The sequence below is a fragment of the Adelges cooleyi genome, unplaced genomic scaffold, assembly GCF_023614345.1.
Source record: "Adelges cooleyi isolate 19-005CV unplaced genomic scaffold, UGA_ACOO_1.1 ACOO_flye_CR_arks_rails_tigmint_CR_PRNA_9, whole genome shotgun sequence".
NCBI classification, from domain to species: domain Eukaryota; kingdom Metazoa; phylum Arthropoda; class Insecta; order Hemiptera; family Adelgidae; genus Adelges; species Adelges cooleyi.
Genome location: NW_026096579.1, coordinates 2442877 through 2464841, shown reverse-complemented (window position 1 = coordinate 2464841; position 21965 = coordinate 2442877). Strand labels below are relative to the sequence as shown.

The following is a 21965-nucleotide window of genomic DNA, read 5'->3' as shown; positions in this document are numbered from 1 at the left end:
TAGGGAAATATGGAATACTAGGGAGAACAATGAGCGTGGTCCTAGGGCTCATTGTTTTCGCTTGGGGTGATAACCGTCCAGAATTTGGACCAGTGCATGGGCAGTCCTGTACTGATATCATACTCATTCAAATGACACACAGCCTGACCGTCTACACCTTCTACAGGCTATACGTGTACAACCTTTGTAAAATATAATAGCGCATTCATTCATTTATTTGTCCTATATCATCAATTATTGAAATATGTGAACAATACATAATGATAAAAAATGTCAAGCCATTGCTTCTTTTTCAGGCCACAAAAAGTATTTTACAAAGCTAACATAGTTAATATTATAGATTACGAATATTAATAGCAATAATCATAATGTTAACTATTTTCTCATTGATATTTCCAACATAGTTTTAATCTTACTTTTTAAGAGTGTACCTACTAATTAATATCAAAACACTTTTTTCTTGTCATCAGTTCTTTCATATTTGTTAATTATTAGTATGTATTAAAATTAAAACTTGTAGTAAATCTGTCCTGTTGGTTGATTTGATGGATAGTTATTATAAATGTTGATCTCGGTTTGAAAAAAATTGATGACGTGTCAATTTAATAAATATAAAAATTTCTACCCAATACATATCATTAAACAATCAATGCGTCTTCAGCTACTCGTCATTACCAAAAATGTTAATAATGTTTTATAAGTTTTTGGTTTTTAACACATAAAACAATTAACATCAAAATAATTATAATATAAGTAACAATTATGGCGTGGTTTATTATTTTAATAATTTCTAATAATAAGTGTTTTAATTATTACTAAAAATATTCCTTTTTTTTACATTTTACGTCAGACATGATGTAGGTTTATCAAAACTGTATACCTAAGTATAATAAAAGCTAAGCTTCGTACCTTTTTTTTTTAATACTTCTACGACCCACGGTAACGCGATAGCGGCTTAATTTACCCAGAGAACAATTAAGATTGTATACATTATTTTATTGTTTACACGTAGGTACCGTAGTCAGGGGCCTTTAATTTGGATTGTATAGCATTTGATATGCTTTTTTAACGGCCCGTACCCCGTGCGTAATCAGAAAAGAAGTAAATGAAAATATGGCAAGTTAAAATTATAAAAATCAAGTTGTAAAATTATAATATTTAATAAATAAATTGCTGTGTATAAAACGTATACTCAATTAGGTTTTAAGTATAAGCCGTAAGAACAATAAACATGTTTGTAATCATGTTTGTGAAATCCAGATATCCGTTTATTCAAATTAGGATTTCCGGACTTTTTACAATTTTGCTTAACCTAAGTTAAAGAATAAAACTACTATTACAAAACGTGGATATACCTACGTTCGCTTAAAACAATATTAATTGTTTCTTATTGAACATAGAAACACAAAAATTGGAATGCGAAAATCGGGATGATTGGTCAAATCCAAATTTATTAAATCTGAATTTGTCAAAATTAGATAAATACACTCTTTATTGTATTATTCCTTCGTTGGTAACAAATATTGGTATTTAAATTTTTACTGGATAAAGTGATGGAATAACCTTATCCAGACTAGATTCATGATCCTGACAAAATACATATTTTAGGACTAGATCCAAATTAATAATACAATTAAATATATACAAACAACAATGTTATTATTTCAAATGGCTTTGCTGGTAACTTCATACAATTTGTTCATTTTTGTATCGCTGTTAGAAGAAGTATTCAGCTGATTGTACCTCTGACCATTTCCCCTTCGCGTAAGGTGGTTTTTTTTCTGTGTTTAATACATAAAGTCCACTAGAACTGAAACACAAATAATTGTAATTATCCACGAAGTCGTGTCATCAAGCGTAACACTATGAAGTTACATACACAATAGAATAGCGATAATAATATCAAAAAATTAAATCTATAAAAATATTGTTTTTACTGAAAAGTAAATAACTATTTTACATATTATTATCTTATTTTATCATTAAGTCTATATTGGTTATTGACTGATAATTAGATATAAATTATTATAGTTAGATTTATGGATCAAAAAATATACATGTTTAAAAGTTTAAATATTAAATACTGCCACAGATTTATCGGACCAAATATTATTTTTAAAAAAATACCACTTGAACAAATTATAAATTTTGATCATATTGTTATTATTAAAAACAAAAATAATCGCCATTGCAAAGTACAAAAACCGTATTACTCAATATAAATAAGACAAAATTGTTTTCAAAAGAAAACATTTTTATTTGTATAGAGTTAATTCTTGGTATATTTTACAACTACCATACGTCTTATGACAACATATTATAATAATACATATTTATTAATTACTTTGTCTTGCAAAATTCTCCCATTAGTCGAGGTTTGCCTTTAGGAGGACATTTTCCGTCATAATAGTCCGATACATTTGAGCACTCCCATGCCCAGAAACCTTTTTCCGTGTTAATACTTTCCGCAAAGTACTCAGGAGCCATATGGTGGTTACATTTAATAGGATCTGAAAACAAAAAATATCATTCGATCACATATACATAATAATATGAAGAAACGTACTATTATGAAGTAAAATTTAGAACACCACATTTTGAAATCTTATGTTGATGTGATTGAAATAAATGACTGATTAAAACTTTAAACCCATGTAGTAATAATATTATGTGTCATTAAAAGATATTACTTTAACTTTATGATCTTCAGTAAAGTTAAATGTTGATACATTTTTATCATACCGATACTGAATTTGTAGTAGTAATACATATAAAGAATTATGCTTGTATGTACGATGAATGTACACAATATTACATTCATCTGAATAGTAGGATGTCATACATTAGGGTATGCTTACCCAAATTTCGGAAAAATCAAGTCGGTATTGACGACTGTGAGTAAAACTAAATTATTAATTGAAAATAATAAACTTATACTTACTACTTGCGTTGACGCAAGCCGGTTGTGAAGTTCCTCCGTTAACATAGAAATCAACGTGTCCACTCGGCTTTAGTTGTCCTTCGACTAATGCATTTGTATGAACAACATCTACAAAATCTGCATCGGCTTTACTCAACTGTCTGTTTCTATTCCAAGAGTAAAATAATGGTAAAGCTGGGTCCAAACCTACAGATAGGGTAAAATTAATAATTGTTAATCGAAACAATTCGTACCTACGTACCAGTAATCCGCGATAGCCTCGTCGGAGCTAGTTGAAATGATATTTGACTAGTGAGATGTGCACCTAGGCTGAATCCTAACAAGTGCATTTTGTCTGCGGGATCTATTGCCTCCGAGTGCTCTAAAATGGCCTTTACCATGTCTGTAGCGCATTTTCCGACCGATGGAAGGTTGTACACTGCTGCTGGATAGCATACCAACGGTCCAGCTGATAGTAGTGCATAATCAATCATCCAAACATTGACGTCTGCATTTTCAATGTATTCTAAACAATTATAACTTAACGTCAAACTCGCAAAACAAGTTTTATACAAGTGAAATCTATTGAAAAGTTATTATATGCTTCGGGTCAATTACAAAGGCGTATAACTCTTGGAATACCTATCGATATTATAAGGTAGGTATACTTTGCATATTATTAAAAAATTATGTCTATAAGTCTGTTAATATGTTTGTTTCAATTAATTTTTCTTAAATAAATACATCTAGACTACAAAACGACTGTTATTGATTGTACAGTGTATTCATTAAGGAATTATCGCGTAAAAAAACAATATTTTTGGGTCTAATGTACATACTAGGTATAACAGAAAACTTTTTCAGAGGTCCAAAGAATAAATCTATTCTATTGTTCCAATATATTTTTTTCGATAAATAGAAATTCTCAGGTGTGTAGGGATCAACATGTCTGCTATAACTCGACGAGATACAGCAGATTATATCTTAGACTCTTAGAAACACCGTTTGTAACACACACTACAGTTTCTCAATTGGGAATACCAAAGAAAGGACATGCTTACTTTAAACTTTTCGTGTAACTCAAATAAAAAAAAATAAAAAATATTCCCAAATCGTTTGGTACAAACTTTGGAAGCACGTAAAAATAAAACGATTTCTATTTATCAACTTCTCGAACTTATTTCAAATCTTAGTATTTTTCCATCTACGTGAATTCAAAAACGCTTAGGTCGATACCCGTTCAAGCAACTAAGAAGTATCAAAAAATAATACAAAACAAATTTTATATAATACGAAAATCGTTAAGTATACTTAACTAAATTCATTTGCAAACATTTTAGTATAAACACTTTAGTAAATAATTCAAAGCAGATTTTAATAACAATATTGTAATTGTAAGCTCTGACCGAAGCCTAACTTTACGAATATATAAAGTATGAAAATTGTAAATTATCACGCCTTAAATAATTTGTTACGAATTAACGAAGCATTTTGATTTTTCTGGTGCATAAAAAAAAATCTAAATATTCAAGAGAAAAATTTAATTTCAATGAAATAATAAAAAAAAACAACACATATAATATATGAAGAAGACAGTGGTGATATTGGCATAATATGTAGTTAAACATCTGATAGATTTATTTGTTTATAAAATTCAGCAATGTAAAAGGAGTCGGTTATAAAACGAGGATAACGAACTATCTTCTTCGCACTTGCTTTTTCAAGAGAAATATGTATAAGTAAATACTTGTATACATTACCATTCTTAATTTGTTGAAGTTGACTCAATTTCCAATTACTGTTAAATCCATGTACAATAAGCTTATTAGGCTGAGCGGGTTGAAATTTTGAATTGGTTATATTTTCTACAGTAACAATATCTGGATCAAATTTGTTTAGTCTGTAACGAATAAAACCATTAAATGTTAAACATTTATAATAATTTATAATGTTTTATTTTGAAACATGTTACAAACTTAACACGAACGGGGGAAATATTAATTCATTATTTACAATATTGATTTATTAATTGTCTACTTAAACCACATTATGAAATTTATTACTAACGAAATCAATGATTTAACATATACATTATAAGAAAGATAAAAATAGTTAATTAATAATCCTCAATTAAAACAAGAACTAATATTTGTATACCTTGTATATAAATAAAATTTGATTGTAGGATCGGGACAAGTAGGTTTAATGACTAAAACACAAGGTCCAATTTTAACATGTTCGCCACCAAGTGATGCGACCAAAAGAGTCATAACAAAGCCCATTTTTGTTAAATAGAGCATGCCTGGAAAATATTAAAAAATTGTTTTAATGTAATATAACGGAATTAGTGTGCAGTAATTGACAGCTGACTTTTTAATTATATAAAAATGGGAATTAAGGTAGGTTCAGCACAATCTTGGTTGTAGTATGAACCAGTGTGTAGGCAGTAAAGAATATAGTTGCTGTGCCTACGACAATTGTTGCTAACAGTTTATTTGTCAACAGAATTCGAGTTCTCTAGTCTAAGTGATAAATTAAGCGTCATTTCATATAAATTATATTCTACAATAAAAGAAATGTATTTGATCGGAGAGGTGACAATAGGGTTCAATGTCTGAAAAACATTATAAAATATTTCGAATGGTATCATTTTATTCAGTGTTGGACAAATTTTTAATAAAGAAATTACCTTTTGAATAATGAATGAAAATCGTAAAAGTGACATTTGAAAACCATTTTGTTATCAGGCACTATTTATCAACAAAGCCATTTTCTATTATTCGTCAATTTTTGAAAGAGGTTTGTAGAGAACTAATGAATATCACTCATAAATGTGAAATAAAAATATAATTATTTTACATTACAGTTATTTAGATACTTATACCCTATTGGTTTTCAACACTCTAAATAGTTAATACCCCGACATTATTTCTAACTCTACGGCTAAAGATAATATTTAAATTTATATTAATAGATAAATTATTGACTTAGATAATTTCATATTTATTTCAATTAAATTCATAAAATACGATAAATAAAAAAAATATATAACATACAACAATTATTATCTTATTTGCTTATTTTATTCATAAAATAAATTATAAAAAAAAATAGTTAACGTTTATCTAACACTGCAAACTAAAGTATTTGAGATCCTTTTAAGAAGTTAAAAACAATTAATAAAAAATTACAAATATAAACAATTTTTCGCAAATAACCAATATTTATGTTTAACGAACAACAAATAACGAGTACTTTTTAACACATGATGAAAACGAATACATAAGTACTAAAAAAAACTAAATAATGAATTATTAAACGAAAGATTATGTCTTTTTATTTAAATAAATATTATTCAAATAATGCCCCAGAGTATGTTTTTTCCCAAATGTATGATAAAAACATATTTTCTATCATTGGTTTAACGTTTTTTAACTTAAATTCTAATTATTATTCAAAGACGCAATTTGCAAAGGTTATTTGTTCCATTTTTGTTTAAATTCAAATACTGTTGAGGTAAGCATATTGCATATTTGCATATAATTATAAAGCCACGATGTATTCATGATGTTAGCCTTCTGTAGCCTGATTGCTTGCATCGTGTAAGAAACAAAACGAAATAATCGCAATTACCTAGTTATTTTATATTAGTTATCATTCAATAACTCAAACACAATTATTCAATTTTGCAATTAATAGTAGTTGGTATTAGGATATTATTAGTATTATTGAAATTATCATTTCAGTCTATAATAAGTTTATAAAATACAATTTAAAACTCTAAATTGTTTTAGATCATAATTAAAGTAAATTATAGAAATTATGCAAACAACAATCGGTACAATAGTATAATAACAAATTTAGTAGAAAGAACCATGTTGTAGGAATCTATCATGTCATTTCAACTCTGTTTATTGAATAGATACAATTAACATAAAGCAGAAAATTTCCAAAAGAATGTGGGTTTTTTTTTTAAATAATTGTTTAATTTTAAAAAGAATTATTAAAAACATTTACTTAACTTTTATATAAAATAAAATTTCTTTGTGTTTCTTAGTGATTATTGTAAGACTATACTGACCGCCGTGTTGTTGCAATTGATTTACAATTGTGTTAAACCGGTATTGTTGTATTCGTCAGAGCTGCTGATCTTGAGTTACACATCTATGTTTTTTTATTAAAATACCAGTTAATTAAAAATTTTAAAAATGATTTTACAAAAAAAAAATTGTCGACGAGCATCGACAACTGGCAGCATTTGAGCGTGTGTCGGTACTGAATAACCAAACTATTGTAACGCTTACCTGTTTCTCATAATATTGTGATTACAAATGAGGTCGACGGTCATAGACAATCTTAGCAACGACTATACTTTCATCTTATACCGCGTGATGCAATTAACGAAAACACTGTAAACATTCTGTGAAACTTAAAAACCCCTAATTATTGTGACTAAACCTATTCAATGTTATTGGTTGTTTATTTATGCGTTTCTTAATTTATTTATATATATTATACTCATTAAAACGAAAACGGTCAACTGAAAACATTGTTTAGCCTTTAACGGATTTTATTTATACTTGAACTCTGTCATTTGTCACATTGTAATTTTACGGTTTACGCTTAGGTGTACACAACTATTTTCCTAAGCTCAATGTTCCCACCTAAAACTTGACGTACTTGAAGTCAAGTTTATTTTTTTCCAAACTAGTTATCGCCTGTTTTTTTTTGCCACGCGTAAAATTGTTGATGTTTATAATGAAACGTACGTATTTAAATTGTAAGTTCATAGTCGCATTTTAATCGTTCAATGTTTTTAATCCTGACTGTATATATTATATATAATTATTTTATTTTTATTTTTTTATCGATTAAAAATCGTATTTACTTTTTACTTTATGGGACGGATGCAAGTTTCAAAAGCTCTTTTTTATTTTCCCGGTAAAACAATTTAAATGACGTTTAAGCGTTTTAATTATAATACTAAAAGAAAGTTTAAGTGAAATACTAATTTAAAAGTACAGTTTTGGTCAGTCACAAAAAATTGTTTACAAAAAGTTTACTGATTATGCGGAGAATATTATCCTTAAATAATCGAAATTAATTAAAGGCTGATTTTTTTTTTTTAACAAAGAAGATCAGTGATTTGTTGAAAGAAGTGGCCTCGTCGACATATTTGGTGGGTGGCTGTGTCAGTGACTGAAATAGATTAACTGAATTTTGAGAGATGTGAAAGAGATAGATTTAGTAAAAATCTAAAATACAATTTGTGATATATTTGTTATTGTGGCGATACCATTCATACGAAATAATTAAATAAACTTATGCTGTAAATATTTTTAAAAATCCACAAATTAAAAAAAACCTCAACTTAAATAAAAACCCACTACATAAATTAGTAAAAAACATACTTAAAAATGTTTCGTGTAAGTATTGGGGTTAATATTAAAATGTTCTTTCTTCGTTCTGTTCTCCATTAATATTCAGTTATTAGATATTCAATTTTGCAATTTATTAAACAATTTTTAAGTTCAATCGGTTTTCATTTATAATATTTATTTTAAAACTATTATGTGATAGATAGAAATGTCAATTTTATTGTTACTTTGATACCAAAGTTGAAACCGAGAACAAGATATTTAAAAAAATAACTACAAACCAATTAAATATTTTTCAATTTTGTTTTTTTATTATCATTGTAAATATTTGTAACTATAGTCATAGTTATTTTTATTTTATTTTACCATTAAACTTGAACAATAATTTTTGTAGGTCGTAAACTTTTTGCATCTACTTCAACTTATCGTAGGTAGAGGAAGGGCGAATAATACAAGTGAATAATTAATGTGTAGTTAGACGTAAGAATCGTGTACACTGACTGACCAAGTCTCCTAATTTTATTTTTTATCTATATCAGTTTGAATTAAAAATATCATTCAACTCTGTTATAGACTAATTATCATAAATTCTATTAGATTATAATATATTAAGAGCAAAGTTTCTTTTAATTTTCAAAATATTTAAAACTAAGTTTAATTTAATTTAAAAAAAAATTCAATTAGAATTAGGTTTATTAATTCTGCGCTTCGGTCACAAAAATATTTTATTCTTAACATCTCGCCCAGTTCATTTTTAATTTTTTTTTTTTTTTGACATTTACATTTTTCTCTCCGTGTAATATAAACAGTTTTACTAAAAACTATCTATTTGAAACAAAAGAACTATTGTATAGATCTAATACTATTATTTTATTACATAAACAGAACAAAAAAATAAATAAACAGCTATATAGCCTACATTATTAAATGTTTTACTAATCTTAAAATACTGGCAATACTGTAAAAGTTATAGTTTTACAAATAGAATATTAAACTTTGGGCGACATAACTAATATAATTGAGATCTTATACACAAGGACATCTATAACTAATAGTTACTTTACAAAATATCATGTTTGTCTGTCATGTATAGCGATGGAGTAGAAGCGAAAAGCACCATGATTACTTGATACTCTTAGCAGTGGGGTATTTATGGGGGTGGTGAGGATACGGAGGATAGATCGCACCCCTTGACCTTTGTTTTTTGCAGTTAAGTTTTCCGTATTTCTCTGTATAATATTACTTTTAAGTATATATGTTTTCTAACTATACTAAGGCCAAGGAGCAGGATCGTCCCCTCCCTCGTAGAAATACGCCACTGACCTTTAGTTTCTGTGTAGGAATAAATATAAAAAAAACTAGCTCTAGATAATATGTAATTATTGACACGACATGAATAGTAGCACCGACAGTATCAATTATGTTATTTAACGGCTGTACATCTAGCACGGGGTTATCGGTCAGTATTTGTAACCGGGAAATTTAGTAGATTTTTTTTGACTGGAATTTTCGATGGTGTTGTAATAGTAAGGCACGGATTCTTGGTTTCCGCGTTGCGGCTTCCCGTGCACGTCGATGATCTCCACGTCCGGGGGCAGTTGATGCAAACCGGAAGCTTGCTGTTGCGCAAATGCCAAATCGTTAACCATCGTATCGCCCACTAAGCTCACGGGCCTGTCGACGGCGCCGGCCGGGGCCAGCACTAATTTGCTGGGGCCGTGACCTTGACCGCGGTTGTGGTATAAGTTGGGCTGGTACGGCATCAACAAGGGTCGCATGTTGTACGGCGCATACGGGCGATAACTGGTCGCAGCCGCTTGGAACCGATCGTTGACCGTCAAAGGTTCGGCTATTATCTGTAAAATGACCGATAAATTGTAGTCTGGTTAACAACAGTGTGTAAGCCCAAAGTTAATCTGAAATCGAATTGTAAATGTCGTTGGCAAAAATGGTAATGCATCGTTACGGGTACTATTTACACAAGGTTTAGTCAACAGAGCCAATCGTTGTTAATAATCAGTTTTTTATTATCTATTGTATCTTTTGCACGTGGTGTTCGATGAGTTTGGAAACTTTTGAAACCGGTTTCCAAACTTATTAAACCCTTGATGATAGGTGGCGATTGTTAAATCCAACAGAACACATAATAATATAGGTCGTGTGAAAATATGAAAATTAACTATTCGTTATTATATAGTAAACCTGTAAATTGTAATTTTGATGTGCAAAAATTAAATTAAATTACAAATATTTATTTATGTATTGTGTATGTGGTTCAAGTAACAACTCAAATGTAATACTTACGTTGAATCAAACCGTGGAAATCGGTAAAAAAAAAAAAACAATAAAACTATTCAGTTTCAAGAATTTCCACCGTGTATAATATTATAGTTTTATGGAAGCCATTTCTGAGTTAGATGATCAAACAATGTTAAACATACTTTTTTAATGAAATCAATAAAAACAATTCCAAAGAAACGGTTATAATAACTTGCGTTATTTACATATACACTGCACTAGTAGTTTAGATTTATAATCAACGCATTACTTTAATAATACAATTATTTAAATATTTAATTAAAATGTATGATAGGCTTTAACAATCGCTGTACATTATAATTTTATCTACATAGTCATACGCATGAATAAATAGTAGTTAGTTTTAATTTTAGATGACTAAAAAGAGATAATTTCTTTATAACCAGAATATAGATAAAAAAGAAATTAAGTTATTTGGTGCCACTTACATATTATATAACAACTTTACTATACATACATGAAATATAGATACATTTTAGCCGAAACGACACTAAAATAAGAACAACTCCCGTTTAGCACTACTTGAAGAATAAATGAGAGAGAAATTGTACATAGTTGAGTGGTACAGACAATTACAATTATTAATATTGTTCACCACGACATCATCCTGTTTCCTACCAATTAAAATTAATAAATTAGTAATCGAACGATAGCAGTCACCGACTTGTTATTTTGTCCAGCATATTATTTTAATTATATCAAATATCGTTCGTATTATATTTATATACTTTGGTAATAAATGCATAATAATACCACGACGAATTTCGGTAAACCCAAACAAGGCGTACATTTAAAAGTTATTGAAATTATGTTTTCTTAAAAATACGACCCTATTAAGAGCTGAAAAGTACGTCCAATGAAAAAAGTGTTGTTAATTTTTGTTTTCGCCGATTGTTTCGTTAATCCTATAACCGTCGACTTTTTTTCTGTTATTAATGTTAAACAACACTGCGACTAGTTAATTTGAATTGCAACATTTTTTGGAAATATTTTTTTTTTTTTAATAATGTCTTTTCAGTTTAAACGAAGCTGTGTTATTGATGGTATTTTGTATTAGCAACTCACATAAAAAATACAGCAAGTTTTTGCCGGTCGTCAAGTATCGGATTACAAAGACATTACAATAAAACAGTAACAATAGCACGAAGATAACCCATTTGAAAGAAATATGGGTAAAGAAAATATATAAGCGATATCATATAATACATATTACAATAACATTATATACTTACAATATAATGTTAGCCATTTACACCAATAATTGTTAATACTACAGTTAACGTTTATATTATTTATTATGACTATGTTTATATAGTACCTATTTCTAATTTGTTTACGTTAAATAACATACATGTTATTCATCGTTGCGATAGGTTAAGACATTAGCGAGAGAGAAGTACATTTTTAAGATAATTGAACACCACAAAATAGAACACTCGTCAAAACTATACATTTTTGTAATCTAGCAACATCTTTATTTGTATTTGAAATAACATAGTAAGTGTTACGTATTTGTGTAAAAATAAAAAATGTAAATAATAAAAAAAACACCTAATAATCTATTTACGAAATACAAAAAAAAAAATTTAACGATTTTTCAAACATTGAACATGATAATATATTTTGTCCAATAAATTATACTTCCTAAGTTCTAATATTTATTTAAGTTAAGATCTGCTAAAATCATGCAACAAATACATTATTATTTCTACATTAAAAAATACTTGTTTTCTAGTAAAATCATTTTGATTATAGCTATAGTTGCTCTTTTGATTTGCATTTAGTCATTTGGAAGCAAATTTTAGATTTCGTTATTACAATATATTCTCAAAGTAAGAGAAAAAACAATATTAGGGTTAAAATAGTTATTAGGGTATAATAAAGCAGAGTTAATAAAGTCAAAAAGTAAATTTGTAAATAAATTGAAAGCATTGGTAATATTTACAAATATAATTACTGCTGAGATTTATATTTAGGGATTTCGTTAGAGCTATCAATAGTTTCAATTTCTGAATCCGGATTAGTATTGTCTACCTTGGAAGGGCTGACACTGTCAGTTGCGACAGATGGATGAACCGGATCAGGTTTTTTATCCTCTGGTTGTTGGGGTAGTGGTTCTTGAGGCAACACGTGAATCTTTTTAAAGTGGAAGAAGCTTTTGTTGTTATCGTCTCCACTGCTGTAAGTGGTTTCATTTATCTGTACAACGTGGCCGTCAATAATCTAAAACAAAAAAACAATTTTGATAAAAATTAAACAATATTTCAATTCATCAGACACCTTAGAGAATATCATATTCTGTAAAAAACAAAATGCCTCGAATATCAATTACAGTTTACGCTAATATTAAATAGAACTACATAATATTGGACTGATCATATTGCTGTGGAACACTTTACATGTGCCAGCATTTAAATAGCATATATAACCTTCCGATTAACACTGGGCAATTTACTGACATCTGAAATACAACTATTGAGCATGATCTTTGACCCTGTATATGAAAAAATGGCATTACCTCAGTTCTGGTTGTGGTCTTATTTGCTGGTAAACTCGGTTCCACCTCGTCCGTGTCGGTTTTCGTTATATCGTCAAAATCTGTTAGTTCTTTTTCAAATTGCGACAAAATACCTAGAATTTAAATTTCAAAAGTTATTCCCAAAAAAAAAATACATGATTACTTTAATCAATGATAAAAACATGTCTGACGATGGAAGCGTGTTAAACAATTACCTGTCGGCTCTGGCCGAAAAGCATTAAGCAAGGCGCTGATTAATAACGGAATCGGTGTAACTGATGTACGGTTGGACGAAACGGTAGCTTTTGGGTTTATTATTATCACTTCGGGTGCTGTGAATGAAGCGGTATAATATGTTGGTTAATTTTTATTTAAAACGAGCACAGTGAGAGACGGTTAAACAAAAACAATCATGCAAATTATGCGATGTTAAAAATTTGATATTATACATAGTATATTTTCAAGTATCTACCTCTGAATTCTTGGTTGTAAGCCTGGAACAACCTGTTGAACGGCGAATTAAACATTGGGAATGGCGAGTAGAACATGTCCGATTGTTGTTGGGGCAATGGGAACCACTGTGGGTTAAAACTGGGGAATTGCTGCGGGCGGACATTGGTCTGTAAGGTGGGTTTTTGGGGTACTTCGTCGATTTCTTGTTTGGCAGAAGGTTTTTGTACATCCGCAGGTTTTTCCTTGACTACATCGTCAGGTTTACTAATCAACACATCATCAACGACCTCAGGTTGTACGGCGGTTATTGAATCACCTGAAAAATTATTATTATTTTAAATATTAGTACATTCCGTAAAACATGACTATTCGTGGTTAATTGAACTATTATTGTTATTAATCTGTAAGACTTATTATTGTAAGACATCAATTAAACGGTAAACGTAATCAGTATATACTCGGTAAATCCTAAAACACACAGTGATCATTTTCATACATACTATAAAAAATAAGTTGAAAATTATTTAAAAAAAAAAAAAATTAAATTTTTATCGTTAAATTGTAATGTATACTACGTTAAAAATTCATAAATCAGAATTGTGGTGTATCCATATTGTGTGAATGCACAATTTGTCACTGCGAGCAGTCATGGCAGCATAACATAATATTACCTACGGCGGACAAGATATTTAGAGAGAAACATAATATGAACTATTTGCCAAAATAATATGTTTGGCTGTAAACCGGATTTCAGATACATGACGGGAACTGTAAATGAGGTTTAAAAACAACACGCCCTAATGTATGAGCAATTATTATACAATCATATTATATTCTAAATAACACGTCATTCTGAAACCATTGTTTTGAATAGAATACCAAACACAGTAACCTCATTATAATAAGAATATAGGCTCATACATGTATAGATAGTAACGATTCTTTTTTTTAATTTAATTAGATATTTATCAGCATTATATCTATTTTTCTAATTCATGTTGAAGATGTATACAAATATGACAATAGTAATATGGTAATTATGTTACAAATGACAATACATAACAAAACCTAAATAAAACTGCCGCCCAATTTCTACTGCATACAACTTAGTCAAGGTTGAGTGATGTGTACTTTGATATCAACAACTATACGAGTCATATTAATTTATAAGCAACTCAATTTTATATTGGTCATCAATCCTTCAATCACCCTTTAAGATTTTTAATAATTTCTTCTTATATACATATATATATATATAAGTAATACATATATACTAATAATTTGTATTAGTTTACTTTGCCAAATGCCGCAGCAGCAGATATAGTCATAGTAATAGTATAAGTAAATACGAAGATTTAAAATTTGTATTTTAATTTAATTTTGTTTTAATATATATATAAACAAAATATTTGCAAATAAATTGTGTTAAACGTCAAGCTATAAAAGATATATAAATATAAATATTCTCTAAGAATATAAAATATATCGAGATATTTCAAAGTAATAATTATTGTTGCACATTCGATTACTAATGATAACTGTAGTTAAATACATAATATTTTACATTAAACGGAAGTTATTGTTTATGTTTTTTTTTCTTGGATATAAAATATATAAGAAAAGAAAATCCAATTACATCAAAACAGTAGATAAATATTTGATTTGAACGGCTACTTTTTTTAGTTAACGTACGATCTAGTTGTGTAAAAGTATAAAAACCAACGAGGAAAAAGGAAACGTTAAAAATCCTTCAAGCGTAAATATAAAATGGAATATACAAACATATTTTAATTTACTATGGGTTTATATTAGTTCTCAAAGTGAGGAAAACTTTCAAGGACTCCATTATTGAATGGCATTACAAATAAATTACTGCACTCGCCGATATGGTGTGAAAATTGTAACAGTGTTAATTAGGATAATTTAATAGTTTTTATAATTTGTATAAAACAAAACGTGTAAACGATGTATTATTAAATAGCAATTTTTAGTCCGTAGAAAACTTAAAGGCGAATATTTCAATTACAATTTATGTCTTTTATGAATAGTTGTAAAATAAGTTTAAATTATTTGAAGTAGTTTTTTTCCAACTTAAAAAATACCATAAACGGCATTACTTTTTTAATTTTCAAAAAATAAGTGACCACTTAAAACTAGTAACTGCCTAACGTAGTTTTTAAATGTATTTATTGATTATTGCTTTCTGTATCGCTTGTTAAAAGCAAAATTGCATTAAAATGATCGGAAACTATATTTTTCAAAAAAAAACGTAAATCGAGGGTCAAACATAAGCAAAATACAGATACTGTGATAGGATGATACTGTCTTTTGGTGACTAATATGGTGATAATAATATAATGAATGTTCACATCCTGCTATATGACGTCATAGTCAATGAAACGAATCAAAATGCCTTTTAATAAATATTAATTACAACGTACACTACCTAGGGGACTGTCAAGCTGAAAATGTTTGGCACGTTAACAATATTATAATTCGTCTAACTTGAGAAACGCAAATTGAATAACGATTCCAATTTACTGAATATATTGATATGAAATACACGAAAAACCAATGTGTTTTGTATGGGAGACTTCATTTTTCATACTTTAGATACAATATGTTTTAGTATTATCCAACTGTGCTAGTATAAAGAGATGATATTTTTATTTTTCATACCTATTCAAGATAAAAATCAAACAATAGTCCTCAAAAACAATGTTAAGAAAAAAGTGTTATAATAAAACTTACTTTTAAAATGTAATATTTTTTAATTCTTAAAATTACTCATTATGCATACAGTAATGTTTTACTTTATTTTTAGTTATAGAAATAATTTTATAAATAAATTGTAATATTTTCGTTAAGACAACTGCACTCGAGTACAGTCGATGTATATAGTGATTAAAAATGCAATGGTTTTTTGTTGGGCATTAAAGGGAACGGAAAGATCCGTATAATTTAAGTGTATACATAGTAAAACTAAAATGCAAAGTCACTTTCTAAAGTCTCAACCATTACCATTTTTTATCATACTTTCACCATAACTGAGAGGAAAAAATCGTTTAAAGTTATTTTACTAGAAACATGTAATATGCGTTACTCTTAAATTATTTGCCACAAGTATTGCTTTTTGTTTGCCCCTTTAAGTTCTTCCTAAAAAAAAAAAATACTACACAAACTACTTAAAAAAAAAAAAAAATACTGAAATAAAAATTCATTGCACTTCGAGAATACTAGTAATGCATTTTGTACTCATTTATTTTTCCCACGTGGTATAATAATAAGAGTTATGGCCTACAGTAGAATGCCTTACGTAAAACACGGAATAAAATTATTCAGACCGTCATAGTAGTTAGCTATTGTATTATGGTAGGTAGATAGTATCGCAGTTATGTGAGTTTCCATTATATACTCATATGTAACACAGGTTAACATTGATTTTTGATAGGATGAAACATAATGTTGCTTAACCATGATTAATTACCAAATGCCTTCACATGCGAAAGATTCCATAATGTACCGTGCAACATAAAACGGAAGTACGGTTAATTAGTCTCTCGCGAATATTCTCATAGGAAAAAAAAAAGCAATGAATAATAACCGCATTTCATCCAAACATTATAGCTGTTATTGTTTAAAAAAAATAACGTTCGTTAAGTAATGGGTGCCGTCTACCTAAGAATTATTAAAATACAATTTTCGGATTTTTTTTTCATAGATTTTCCTTTGATCCTGTCATCACTTTTCCACCTAACCTAACCTTACCGTATCTCTCTCGATAGCAACACTTTTTATCAACAAAATATATCGTAAACATTGAACAAATTATGTCTATATTATGTATGTATTGTAAATTGTAGTAACAAAACGAGGCTAGTGGTCGCGTTTAGTTATTATGGAAATTGCGTGACTAAAATATAAAGTACATGTTATAAAAAATTTAAAGCGAATAGATAAGAAATGTATTTTACTTTTAAAGAAAATTAACTCTTAAAATATTTTAAATTAAAAAAAATATATATAATAAGAAATTCGTTGTAAAAATTAAGTATTTTTCCTTCATTTATAATTTTGTAACTATTACGCGAAATATAATGCAATGCATTTTTAATTTTTAGCAAATGTAATTTTTTTTAATTACAAATATTTCAATGAAAAATATTTTCCATCACTTTTATAAGATTTCTCGAAAACAACAAAATTATTTTTAATTTACAATGGACGGTTATTTGTACGTCGAATAAAGAGTAATTAATGGTATTTCTAAACTTTAACGGTGTTCACGAGTAGGTCCAATGCACAGTAGTGGTAAATATTTACAGTACCGTAAGACGTTGGAGCCAAAGTTTATTTTTATTTTAACCATCACACCGTTAATGACTACGGAAGTATTAATTGGAGTACTTAAAAATATCTTTGATTAAGTTTTTTTATGGGGCATTACTGGAAAAAAATTTAAAAAAATATATTTAAGATCGTCGTTATACTTTCAGAAAATTTTACTACTAATGCATTGTCAATTATAACAGCCAAAGAGCAGCGGTCTTGAATAATATATCATGGTTAATATACCTACGTATGGGTATCCTACCTATCATAGGTATGATAAGTTAGCATTGGTCATATTATGCGAATTGAGGTTCTTAACGGTATCGATATTGACTATTGTGACACGTTTCGATCGGTTGATTTATCGTTGTAATTTCCATTTAAAAAAAATAAATTTGCCATAACATTGTAAACGTTCCCATAGAAAATACTAGACCTACAGATGGTGTTATTAAATAAAATTACCCATCTTCGTATGTATTATTTTGTAATGTATCCTTTTCTTCGCATATGGAATACGTAAAATCGTTATAATATTTAATACAAATAACATTCAATACGAGCTGCAGGTACACACGCCCATCCCAACACATGGATTCCGTTGGAAAATGTTCTGGAAATGTCCCTCGGCCGTTGTAGTGCATAGTAATTGCACTTTTAAGAACAGAATACAATGGACATTAATAATGCGTGCACGTCGTTTTATGCGTGTACGGCATTGCAATACACCTACGCTTATAACGTCGCTTTAAAATATATAATAACTCAAATGTAGTGATCAAAATGAAAAAAAAATGTAAATCTTTACACAAAGCGTATCGCGATGACATTTTTTTGGAAATCGGGCAACGCGCATTAGAACATACCTACCATATTATTCTGTATTATACCTAATAAACAGGCCGGTGTGTGTAGCAATGGGGTTTTAATTAAAACATTCTATCACTGCGAAATTCCTCGGGAAAAATTCCTATTGCAGAAGATTATTATTAATTACCGTGTTTGTCGAGGATCGTTCACAGGGGAAATCGGGACCAAGGAGGCGACCCGGGACGGACGAAAGAGACCTTGCTGCCGCCACCGACCGGAATGACAATTCTGTTGTACAGGCACAATTAAATGCATAGTGCAACGATAAATATCATTCGAACGATAACGGTAATAATATTTCGACGGTGTAATCGATTGATTTTCACCGACAAAATGGTAGCTTCGACCGGTCTCTGATCCGCCGAAACGACCTTCTAGAACGTTCTATACAGACTATGTGTACTAGTACGACGACAACAGGTAAAAAAAAAAAATGAAAAGAGCGGGTGCAGCTGAGGTGTAAAAAAAAAATCATATTTCATTGTACACGTCGCCTTTGGGGTTATTACTTGGATGATAAAAGAAAAATATGCCGGACGACTACTTACCGGTTTTACCGTCGGACGATGCCTCTACCGGCACGGCTTGGACGGCCGACGCGGCCAACAAGGCGACCGCTGCAAACGCCGACAAAAACGCCAACTTGGCCATGTCGTTTTCCGGGTTTTGAACGATTTGAGAAAAATTCGCCGAGTTAAGTCACAGGAAAAATAATATATATATATATAATTTGAAAATACAATTATTGCGTTTTCTCGCGGCGGCTCGTCGTTTCTGTTCGCGTATCGATAGTCTGTCGTATACGGGCCGCGTCCGTCCTCGGGTCCGCTATATAAACGCGTCCCCTCTCCACGTCCATCCGGACCGTGCATCGCGGCTGCCACGATCCACGCACCACGATAATAACATCAACAACAACAACAATAATAATACTGGTATATATATACATATATATATATATATATATAATACTGTACGCGTAATAATATTAAAAATAATAACACACGTGAACCGGCGTGCCCGGTTTTCACCGCAGCGGACCGCGAACGGCCGCCGTCGACGATTATTATTATCATTTAAATTGTTCATCGTTGTCGTTGTTGCTGTTGTTGGCTTGCGCGAGAACCCGGGCTAAATTCGGTATCTGTAAACATGGAAATTTCTAGAATGCATCTCGTTTATGCAAAACGCTCCGTTATCGGTTTTAATAGCTCTGTCGGCCACCGGCTGGGTCTGCACCTCTATGATGTTATATCATTGGAGTTGTGCAGTCGTACACGTCGTTTGACTATACAGTCAATATAAAAATATAGTCATTATAATAATATTAACACCGATGATTGTGTTCAGGCATTCATATGCACTGTACAAGATACAAAATCTACATCGTGCATCCAAAATTAGTGATGCGCCTGTAAATGTATACAAACTTACGTTTTTGTAAATTACACTGGTAATACATGTACATAAAATATATATATATATATATGTTTGTGTTTTGACACATCTTTTTGCACGTCTATGATTGTGTTATGTATGTATCGTACCCAGGAAGGACGCAATAAATCACCGTCCGACGAGCTCTGGAAAAACATTGTTTACCTTACTACGCGTAAACCTCCCCTAAGACTTAAATCTTCTATTAAACATAGTGCAATAATATTTTTTTCCAAATAGTTTACGTCAAAAATTTGGGGTTATACCGTTGTATCGCAGTTTTATTGCAGACAAAAAAAAACAATATAATCCTTTATTCTATTTAATAATGGCCGTTTGAATGGCATCTCAATTGCTCTCAGAGGACATATTTCAGAGAGAGAGGGGCCTAATCCGAACACCATCCCGGTCGTGTAACAGTATTGTTATTAGCCCTACTCGCGAGACCCAATTCCAAACGCCAAGCTTGTAAATACTTAATTCAGCATGACCATGGAAAACCAATGGTGGTTTTGGTAGAAATCAAATTCTGTACAGAACGATTGAACGGCTCTTTAGCTATAAGTAGTTTTGTTAGGCCTTCTAGTTAGGGTAAGCTTACCTAACTGTGCATTGAAATATAAACTATTAAACTTTTTCTTTTTTTCCCTTTCTTAGAACAGAAGCTTAGCTGTTAGCCTATATAACTCATATAATACAAATAGTAGTACAAAAATACAATATAAGATATCACGATATTTACACGAACTCATGCGTACAATATCTTGTATGTATTTGAGTATTTTTTTTTAGTGTTGTGTATTACCGACCTAAGGCCTCAACGTTGTGATATCTCCAAGTAAATGGAAACGTTCTTTCTTGTATTTTGTAACTACATTTTGAAAACATATTTACAACGCAAACCGTGTGTGCTTCGCAGAGAGGTTGAGACTGAATATTGTATTTTATGCCGTTTGCCTACAATATAAAACCATTTTTAAAAATATTTTATTCTAAAAAAAAATGTGTGATAAACAACAGTTGACATTGATCGATTGTGATTTTGATAAAATTAGACACACACAATTGTTACCTAACCAAATGGCGAGTAATTACAAAGAGCCGATAAAAAAATATGTTTAATTTTATGAATTCAGATTTAAAATTACCAGCAATTCACATTATTGTTGAATTTGCCATAATGTAACGCGTTAAGCCTTTTTATAGAAACATCAAAATGGTAATTTTCAAGGTTAAGTATCATTGTAATACACTAACGAGAAAATCAAACGTGAAGTACCTTTACCAACCAAATATCATTATTATTACAACCTTACTGCGAAGTAAATTACTAAGAACCGGCATCTTGATCCGAGCTATTCGTTACGGGCGAAATAATAAAACGGTTTTCGTTTTCTAAGTATATTGTTGTAGCAATTTAATTTCGACAAGCTTTATAAAATATGACACCAATACTCCGAAAGAATCCTCAACGCATAGTGTGTTTTAGACCTTGAAATATTTTAACTAAAATACAACGTAAACATGCTTCAAGTAAATAATAAATTAATTCAAATTATGGTAATTTCGTTGACGGTGGGAAAAAAAAACAAAAACTTTCTAGAATATTCTTGAGTATTTTCGATATCATCAAAAACGTTTAGGCATACTCTAGTAAACTTTCAAGGAGATTTAAAGGTTAATTACTATTTAAATGTGCGCCGACGAAGGAAAAAGCCGAAAACGCAATAAAAATTGT

At 29.7% G+C, this 21965-nt stretch overlaps 2 protein-coding genes across 6 annotated transcripts; both read right to left on the bottom strand.

Moving 5' to 3' along the window:
- Positions 1 to 1431: 1431 nt before the first annotated feature.
- Positions 1432 to 7666, bottom strand: LOC126846261 (pancreatic lipase-related protein 2-like). Of its 4 annotated transcripts, XM_050585545.1 has the most exons (8): positions 7225 to 7666; positions 7002 to 7084; positions 5078 to 5222; positions 4681 to 4820; positions 3183 to 3446; positions 2942 to 3127; positions 2345 to 2510; positions 1432 to 1810 (listed from the first exon to the last, which is right to left on the bottom strand). In XM_050585545.1, exons 3-8 carry the CDS (start codon positions 5218 to 5220, stop codon positions 1717 to 1719), a joined length of 993 nt encoding a protein of 330 aa, XP_050441502.1. In that variant the 5' UTR covers positions 5221 to 5222; positions 7002 to 7084; positions 7225 to 7666; the 3' UTR covers positions 1432 to 1716. The 4 variants fall into 4 exon arrangements, with proteins under 4 accessions (XP_050441502.1, XP_050441504.1, XP_050441503.1 ...); XM_050585547.1 differs by lacking the exon at positions 7225 to 7666 and having other exon boundaries at positions 6938 to 7208; XM_050585546.1 differs by lacking the exon at positions 7225 to 7666 and having other exon boundaries at positions 6943 to 7208.
- Positions 7667 to 9293: 1627 nt separating this feature from the next.
- LOC126846533 (uncharacterized) lies at positions 9294 to 19605 on the bottom strand. 2 transcript variants are annotated; one of them, XM_050586033.1, is made up of 6 exons: positions 19339 to 19605; positions 13608 to 13904; positions 13351 to 13467; positions 13136 to 13248; positions 12652 to 12840; positions 9294 to 10154 (listed from the first exon to the last, which is right to left on the bottom strand). In XM_050586033.1, the coding sequence occupies exons 1-6, from the start codon at positions 19439 to 19441 to the stop codon at positions 9759 to 9761; spliced, it is 1215 nt and encodes a 404-aa protein (XP_050441990.1). In that variant the 5' UTR covers positions 19442 to 19605; the 3' UTR covers positions 9294 to 9758. The 2 variants fall into 2 exon arrangements, with proteins under 2 accessions (XP_050441990.1, XP_050441991.1); XM_050586034.1 differs by lacking the exon at positions 13351 to 13467 and having other exon boundaries at positions 19339 to 19604.
- Between the last annotated feature and the right edge of the window lie 2360 nt (positions 19606 to 21965).